The following is a 9,811-nucleotide window of genomic DNA, read 5'->3' as shown; positions in this document are numbered from 1 at the left end:
CCAAAACAATTATAAAAAATATGTTGTTATCAAGTACAGGTGCGCGCTCGAGTTGTTTATCAACAACTCAGGTAACCTAAAACGATATTTGTACTAACCATTATTTCCTTATTATACATTTAGATATAGCTACTAACCGGAATGTAAACGAGCGACAATGGCGGCAGATAAACCGTACGCGGTTTTCGTTCGCTGTGTCACCATGTTAAATTAGTATGTACCATTACTTAATATACCATCATCAATTAAATTAGCAGACCCGACATTTAATCAGCCTTCGCAAATTGACGTCTTATTGGGCGCTGAAGTTTTCTGGGACATCATCGGTACAGAAAAGCGCCGTCTAGGGAACAAGCTTCCCATTCTTTACAACTCCGAGTTTGGTTGGTTAATAGGTGGCCGCATGCCAACTAAGGGCAAGACTGTAAATAATACGATTTCGTGCAATTTCGTGGCCAGCCAGAACGTTACCAACCTAGACTCACAACTTCAAAAAGTCTGGGAGTACGAAGACTTTCCCAAGCATCATGAAACTAAACCTATTTTAACCGAAAGTGAATCGCACTTTATTGAGAACACAACTCGTTTAGAAAATGACCAATTTTGTGTTAGGTTGCCCCTTATTGACACTCCCGATTGTCTGGGCGACTCTTACTTCTTCGCAAAAAAGAATAATATTAATTCTGAGTTAGGAAATATACAAAATGATAATCTCGTACTGAGTCAATCACTTCATACGTTAGGATTGTTATGGAGTCCTACGCAAGACACTCTTCATTTTAATATTGACGACAGTCATTCTTCATCTGATAAAGTGACTAAACGGTCTATTTTGTCCACGACTTTTAAGATATTTGACCCTTTGGGCCTATTGACCTTGTGTACTGTCAAACCCAAAATTCTCTTACAGAAACTTTGGTCTCTTAAATTGGACTGGGACACACCAGTGCCGCCTGAAATTCAGCGCGCCTGGGCACACTTAATAGATAACATTAAATACCTAAAACTTCTTACGGTGCCCAGGAACATATTTGATAACAGTGACTCACCTTCATTTATTGAGCTTCACTCCTCTGACGCCTCGCAGGCTGCGTATGGCGCTTGTATATATGTCAAAGCCACCTTTCCCTCGGGCAAACAAACTGTAAATTTGCTTTGCTCTAAATCACGTGTGAGTCCGACACGTTCTGCGACTATTCCGAGATTAGAACTTGCTGCGGCGCTTCTTGCCAGTCGCCTTGCTTCGACGGTAAGCAAAGCGTTTCGCAAGCCTATAGCACGCTGTACCTACTGGTCCGATTCCAGTGTAGTATTAGCATGGATTAATACATGCCCCTCAAAATTAAAAACGTACGTCGCAAACCGTGTCGCAGCTATTCAAGAGCTCACCGAGAGCTCGACGTGGCGCCATGTCCCCACGGCTCAGAATCCTGCCGATCTTGCATCTCGCGGGATCGACCCTCAGCATGTACAGTCTCAACAGTTGTGGTGGCATGGCCCGTCCTATCTTCTAGAGCCCGAGGAAAGTTGGCCAGTTCTTAGTACTAACCATATGGCTCATGCCTTACCTGAACTTAAAACTACAAGCTCTTCATTTCTGACCAACGTAGTAGAACACGAAGAGGATGTTCTCATAGATTTCCATAAATACTCACAATTAAGTAAACTCAAAAGGGTTATTGCCTATGTATTACGCTTCATCAATATTAAATGTAAAAAACAATGTACAAGGGGCCCGCTAAGTGCAATAGAACTTGAAAATGCTTTAACTGTTTTGGTGAAATTGTCACAACAACAATCATTCCCTGTAGATTTACCCGCACTTGTAAATAACAAAAAACTAAGCCCTAAATCACGTCTCACGTCATTAGCTCCATTTGTTGACTCTCAGGGGATCCTGAGAGTAGGGGGCAGGCTAGGTAAATCTAGATATGACTTTTCGGTAAAGCATCCTATACTTCTTTGTTCCAAACACACACTCACAAAACTAATTTTCATTTATGAACACAAACGCCTCTTGCATGCGGGACCTCAACTCATGTTGGCAGCCGTGCGTGAGCAGTTCTGGCCTATTGGGGGTAGGGACTTAGCACGACGCACGGCTCACAAATGTGTTATTTGCATTCGGCAATATGGCCGAACAATGTCCAATATAATGGGCAATTTGCCACCACAACGAGTCACGCCCGGCTTCCCATTTTCTACTGTAGCTGTCGATTTTGCAGGTCCATTTTTGATCACTGATCGGCGAGGCCGTGGCTGTAAGATAACAAAATGTTATCTATGTCTCTTCATCTGTCTTAGATTTAAATGTGTACATTTGGAGGCAGTGAGTGAACTTTCTAAGGACGCCTTCATATTGTTCCTGCGCCGCTTCATTTCGCGTAGGGGTAAGCCAAAAGAAATATACTGTGACAACGGCAAAAACTTTGTTGCCGCTGCCAAAGAAATTAATGCCTTTTTTAAACAACATTCTGGCCCTATTTTAGAGTTTGCAGGTGATCACAATATTGAATTAAAATTTTCCCCGGCTTACGCTCCTAATTTCAATGGCTATGTAGAGGCTGGCATTAAATCAGCAAAATTTCATATTAAGCGCATTTTAGGGAACACGCACCTCACCTTTGAGGAGCTTTCGAGTTTATTTGCTCAAATTGAGGCTGTCCTTAACAGTCGTCCTCTCTGCCCCCTTTCTTCCTCTCCCAATGACTACGCAGCGCTCACACCCGGGCACTTTCTCCTTGGCAGGCCACTGACGTCGCTTCCGGCCCCGGACCTGACAGAAGACAACACTCGCAACCTGGACCGCTTCAATCGGCTGGAGCAGATAAGGCAGCACTTCTGGAAGCGGTGGCAGTCCGAGTACGTCATGGAGTTGCAGCAACGTTCCAAATGGAAATCGCGCGCCAGGGATCTGCAGCAGGGAGACCTAGTACTAATAAAAGACGAGAATCAGCCCCCACTGTTATGGCGTCTGGGCAGAGTGGTGAAACTTCATACTGGCTCAGACGGAGTACCACGGGTCGCTGATATTGACACCGTGCGGGGAGTTGTCAGACGGGCTCTGAACCGCATATGTCTTTTACATGATTCTTGAAAGCAGGGCTTTCAAGGGCCCCCAGCATGTCTGCGCCGCTGCTTACAACGTCATCAGACGACCGCGGGGGGAGGAACCCCCGCCACCAGCCGCCGGCGCGCCCGCTACTCTTCCTATTTGCCTCAGGTCGCCGGACCGAGCACACGCGGCCGCGACCCATATTTTTCATACATTTTTATACTTTGTAATACCTAGCTATTAAATGGCTAAGTCCTATATTTAAATCTTCGTTCTTCATTTATTAACCTTATGTGCGCTCGCACAGAGGGTGACAAATGCAGCAAAATGTACAACAAGGTACCAGAAAGACACATACATATGTATGTCATACATACATATGTGTGTGTACACTTACATACAAAATTAATACGATAAATAATGGATAGGAATGGGGATTTAAGGAGGTACGAGTATTTCTGAAAAAATGCGTGACGGGTTTGAATTTGCTATTGTAATGGAAAGTATAGTTAGCTTATTTACTCGTTCTTTATTGTTGTTACCTGGCGAAAAATAACGTGAAACTAACGTGGTATAACTAAAAATGCATCTAAGTATGTAAGAAAATCGTAGAGATGTGCTAATACCTAATCGGTGCACTTATTTAAACCAAAATTAATCACATAACGTATGTACATACTTACTATTTAGTACAGAGAGTAGTCATATATTTCACATACAAGTACAAGCGTTCTATTCGGAAAATTTTAGTGTACCTAGTGTCCCTCGTCCATCTTGTGGAAAAGACTTATGAGGAATGTCAAGGAATGGAAGGAGGTACGTCAATATTCCATAAACGTATCCTTACTTAGAAAGGATGCTAGGTACATCCTATACTCTTTTACTTTTATACCATTTTAATTATTAATTATAATAGGCACCATACCTACCGTACATCGCACCATGTATCGAGTGCGTTGCACTGATATGGATATTAAAATGGCGGCGATATACTTTATTCCAGCATAACACTCTGCACTGCCGAGCGTTCCCTCACAAATTAAAAACAATATCATGCAGTTTTCCTTTTGAATAATATGGGCTACCCTCACCTGAGGCTTACAATAACTATTTTACCAGTTAATGTTATCTTATGGTTCAAGTGTTAGTTTAAAAAATGAGAGATAATTTTATTTGAACCTAGATGGTGTTTAATTATGATATTAACTAAGTTATTTTAGGCATATAAAATACGTTATAATACTGAAAATAACTAATGCAATATTGTGTCCGTGGCGGGGTCATTGGAAAGTTATTAACAACGGCTGTCACTGTTGCCGGCAATAATGCAACGACTTTAACCGGCCAGTTTTAACCAGCAACTTTGACAGTTTATTTTAATATGATTAAAGCATTTATACATTGGAATAAATTACAGTCAGTAGAATATAGTACAGTTGCTAAGCAAACAAGGTGTTAAAGATAAACATAACACAACTTGATTGTTAAGCATGAGCGTGTAGGTTACTTTAATGCCCAGCCGGCGTATTATGGATGGCTTTATCCATCTTTATCCACGTGATAAAATAACTGTCACTTTTAACACCGTGGGATAGAAAGTGACGGACACCGTTTTATCACGCTGTCACGTAGACAAGAACGACCATCATATCCGTACAGGAAGCTAAACAAAATTCGGCTTAGGAAAATATTTTATTTGTTCACCGCCATTTAGAATTGAAAATGCGAATAGTTTCCAAAAAGCATTTATTTTTAATACGCCCATCCATAGTGAAGGATGCTGTAGCTCCAGTTAACTAATATTTGATCAACGACAACGGAAACACCTAGCTGAATTTACGTTTGTCTAGTTTTAGGGTTTAATTCCTCTAGATTTAAGATTACTTTGCACGCTTCGTACCTATATTATATAGAAAACTAAATATTTTTTTAGGTTTAGTTTTGTAGGTTGTTTTAATTTTAGATTACTTTTTATTGGAAATATGTTTTAGTATTAGAATTTTTTACTAACCACCCTAAGGTACCATTATTTTATGCAAATAATAACTTTCACTTTTTACTTTACTCGATAACACCATAGCAGCGACAGCTGTCTCCGCAAACTAAACAATCTGTCTTTCTATGTATACAATTTAGTCACCTGCTATAATATATTATACAACGAAGGCCGCAAAAACATCTGACACGATCTTATTTGTAGATCCATAAGAGCGTATCACATATTTTTACGGAGTTTGAAGACTAACACATTATTGCAGGAGACTGTGAAAATGTTCTATCTGGACCAATGCCGTAGGAACCGAATATGAAACTTTTTTCTCCTGCCACTGTAATATGCATGCAAACTTACCTGGAGCTCAGAATAACCGAACTGGGAGCACTAACCATGAGATTCGTGCGACCGGACGGAATTAAAGTTATTAATTCACTGCTGTCGGGAGTTCACTCAGCCACCGTTTGAGTTAGTCGAAGTTCCATAACCCACTGCTCTTTGTTATTTGCGAATACTTGTCCCTGGCACACCATTTGTACTCTGACTCCATTATTTGCCGAAGAAACTAGATTTTGAATTAGGTACTCGTGTACAAATTCATTTCTCGAGATATATAAACTCTAACAGCCTTAACCAAATCGATTTTGTAAATATATTAAACTGCAACCTGAGGCACAGAATAAATAATAGTACTAGGTACAGAAGACTCACTCTCTAACAAAACGCGTCTGTTACGATCAGGACAGATATGGCCGCTAGGTGGCGACTGCGCCACGCGCGGCTTATGGCTAGCCACCAAAATTGATGTGGAACGGATGTACTTTTAGCTACCTGTAGCAAAGCGACGAAATCGCGGAGTGAGCCACGCCTGCCTGTTTGCTAGACCTTGTCATCGTGTGTGTATACAGACCCCCGGATGGTGACGTACCTTTATACCTGCATAATATGTTAAATAAACTCTTAAGTGAAAATATTATTTAAAATTATAACGAAATAATAACTGGTAATATCAATTTAATACCTATTGAATACAGTAAAACAATTTTCGTCAACTAGGAAATGTAGACTAGGGTAACAAATACACCTCAAAGACCGGTATTGATTAATGCATATAGTAATATTTATAAATAAAAATTACATTTAAGGTTATGGGACCAAAGCCGAAATTGCTAAAAAAGATTGGCTGTCCCATAGAAATCAGTCGCATCAGCCGGAATGAATGAAACAGCCAATTTTTTTCAATCATCACCGCTATTCCACGAACACGAATGATGAAAATGAAACTATGAAATAGCGGTTGTTTCATGTATCTTCTTACATTTTTATGCATTAGGTATATGCATTTCTTACACCATGTGCATAATACTAAGTAGCTACTAGCTAACAAGCAAAATATCACAAACTTATGTGAAAATAATACGAGTATGAAAAGACGTTCGTATCTCGGAAGATAAAATAACTTTTATTTTTGCTCGGCTTGCTGTTTCTTCGTTTTATTTTAACTACATCATGTACTCGACGTGTTTCTCAGTATGGCGCGCAATATTGTGGTTAACCAACATGAGTTGTTGTTTTCTCAGCAAAGTTCAAGTCATATTACATAAATTACATATTACCACGTCTGTACAAAACCCTGTGTATTTATTTCTAGCATTTGATATTCTTCAGTAGATTATAAAACCTATTAACGTACAAAATTTCAAATTACTGCTGTCTTCCCAAAATATCCTAGGTCAAACTCGTTGAATGTAGCCCTCAGGCTATCGCGACATCGTTAATAACTTGCCCAACAAATTATAACAAGCAAAATCACCGATGCTTCTGAAGATAATATCTGTATCTGTTCCAAGATACAGAAGAACAATACAGAACGGTAGTATTAATTTAAACTTTTGTGATCATTATGTAATTGGTACATTTTTTAACTAGGAGATTTACAAAACTAACCTTCTGGTTTGCTCAACTTGAGAAATGTGTGCTATGATTTGTAATTATTCAGTTTTTTTCCAGTAAGGACTGTGAGTTGGATGTCTTATTTCATTGAATGCCCTCGTCAACCACGATTGAAGGATCTAATGTGTTATCTCTAGTATGATACGCCCACGACGAATATTATATAAGTAATGTTAAAAACCTGGGAATCAAATTAACTACATATATCGTATACTTATCTTGTGTGGTATACTTACAAGTATTTTCCATTTCCATTTCCACAGCTTACACAGTGACCCTAAAGTATTTATGAAGTAATCGATTGGAAACAAGATCTAAAACGCTATCTTCCACCGCCCGGCAGTCACCCAATTAGTTTTCATCTGCAAACTGACTAATTCCTGTAAACACGTTTGGAGAAACCATCGTATTCACGTGAGTGTAACCGTTGTTATCTAAATAACTTAAACCGTCGCTGATTACATAAAGAAGCAACCACCGCAATAAACACATCACGATGTAATTTTAAAGTTAACCCGCAAACACAGCTGTGTATAGGTGGGTGAATTTGCATATTTGTGCGTTTAAGCTCGTCGGGCCCGAGGCCCGGGTGATTGAATTATTAACTGACTGGCACGGGCTCAGGGGTACTTTGTTCAGACGTGAGCTGTGTACGGGCCGTGGGTTTGCGTTAGCCCTCATAATTGTTATAATTACTACTCAGTCCGTTGTCCGATTCCGATAATTGCCGTTTCAGCCTGTGATAATCCTCTACTTCCGCCCCTTGAGAACGCGACCACATTAATGCCAGGATTTATAATTTGGGGACCGATAAACACGGATTGTATCTAATAAAGCACTTACATTGCTGATTTTGGATTATTTATCGGGTAAATACCATAAAACTTCGGTTTTTAATGACATACCAGAACCCAAAATGACATAGGTAGGTACTCAAATTAACTGGACACCTCTAACGTCGGTCTCCATACTGCTTGGAGAGAATCATAATAACCAGAAAAATGCCACCCTAAGTATTAGCATTCGAAAATTATGAAGGACAACCGTCTCTTTTCGCATTTTTACGGACCGACTAGGTATAATATTTGCATATTCTTTGAGATCCACATCTTTTGTAAGTACCTACTAATGTACGAACATTTTACCAAATAAATAATAAGTTACTGATTAAATTTCAACAGCATAGTTTATTCGGCCTTTTAGAAAAACCTAGGAGAATCCAAAGGTTACGGTGCGTTACAATTATAAAGTTCTTTTATATTTTCCTTCTTTGTTTATTTGTAGAGTTACGAGGAGAAGAGTCTTCATTATTTGCCACGGCAGGATCACAGTCATGCACAAAGTGAATAGTATCTACCTAGGTATGTAATAGATCAAACTATGTAGACACGGAATAGTAATTATACGTACTAATAACGGAAGAGTCGGATAATGATAACGCCCCGGCTTATCTTCATGTTGATGATTTCCTCTCGGCCGCATTCAGCGATGGCCGGTGCAATTTCACTTTGCGTTCGCCACAGGACTGATCCATCCTTTCAGGTTTCGGGGTTATGTTATTTGGCGCTACTACTACGTATAGAGGGCAACTGCAAACCTGTTTTCATTTCAAATGTATCAAGGAAGCATCTACACTCAAACGAAATATGATTTGTATACATACAAATTTACTGTTTTAATTGTTCCTGTATTCAAAAAAGTTAGAAAAAATCATCTGCACGGAAACAAGAAAATCTACTTTAGAATTAATGTACCGTATTCATAAATCTCAGTTTTTTTTTATAAAGTTAATGTATTTAAAATCAATTGAAACTATTCACTTTGTATGGAAAGTTTATATTAAACTTAAGAAAACATATTAAACATATTATTAAGAAAACAGATCACTTTATATTAAAGTGATCTGTTTTCTTACCACTTTCATTGGTATTTACTGTATTTTTTAAGTACCTAAAATATTCAAACTGCAAAAACTGAAAAGCCGGAGTCCGTATTAAAAAAAAAACAAAACAGGGAATAACCAAGAATGTAAGCCGATTATTTTATTTTACCCAACTTATTTGACACCTATTCGCCGAAATGGCCACTTCCATCGTGCGGCCTCATTGTCCTACTTTTTCCCTCGAGCGAGAATCTAGTAAAAACTCGAAATTATAAAACATAAACCTATTATTAGATGGGGCAAGATATCAAAAAGCTATAATATCGTAACGTCTAAAGTTGTTGTAAAATTTTATGTTACGACCTGTTCTGCCAAAGCAAACTTTTGTGACGGCGATACGGAGCTTTACGACTTGGTGTACACCAGATAATAAAATTACCGTGCCTGCATAATACCTGTGAACGTACAAAAATTATGGTGAAAGGGATTAATTAAACTGTTCAAGTAGTTTGCCCTGTTGCCCGTGAGAGTTTATTCGTTTTACTAGCGAATTATTCTCGCTCGTGTAGTTTACCACGCTAAGCTAACTACATCTGAAAATAATTTCAATAATGTATTTGACATAAAGTGTATAATTTGATAATTTTCGGTTGCTACTACAAATGTTATTAAGTGTACCTGTATAACTAGGTTCTACCCGCGACTTTGCCTTCACGGAATGATAAATGATGATTGATAAAAAAAAATCGGACATGTGCGAGTCGGACTTGCGCACGAAGGGTTCCGTACCATGCTGGAAAAAAAGTAAAAAAAAAACGATCACCCATCCAAGTACTGACCCCGCCCGACGTTGCTTGACTTCGGTCAAAAATCACGTTTGTTGTATTTGAGCCTCACTTAAATCTTTATTTTATTCTGTTTTTAGTAT

The 9,811-nt window shown here is 38.9% G+C and overlaps 1 protein-coding gene across 1 annotated transcript; it reads left to right on the top strand.

Annotated features, from left to right (window-relative positions):
• The first annotated feature begins 232 nt into the window (after window positions 1-232).
• On the top strand, window positions 233-3,199 carry LOC134680067 (uncharacterized). Its single transcript, XM_063539076.1, has one exon. It carries the CDS (start codon window positions 404-406, stop codon window positions 3,095-3,097), a length of 2,694 nt encoding a protein of 897 aa, XP_063395146.1. The 5' UTR covers window positions 233-403; the 3' UTR covers window positions 3,098-3,199.
• The last annotated feature ends 6,612 nt before the right edge of the window (window positions 3,200-9,811 follow it).

This window comes from Cydia fagiglandana, chromosome 3, assembly GCF_963556715.1.
Source record: "Cydia fagiglandana chromosome 3, ilCydFagi1.1, whole genome shotgun sequence".
In the NCBI taxonomy this organism is placed as follows: Eukaryota; Metazoa; Arthropoda; class Insecta; order Lepidoptera; family Tortricidae; genus Cydia; species Cydia fagiglandana.
Note: the sequence above shows the minus strand (reverse complement) of the source record. Positions and strands in the feature narration are given on the sequence as shown.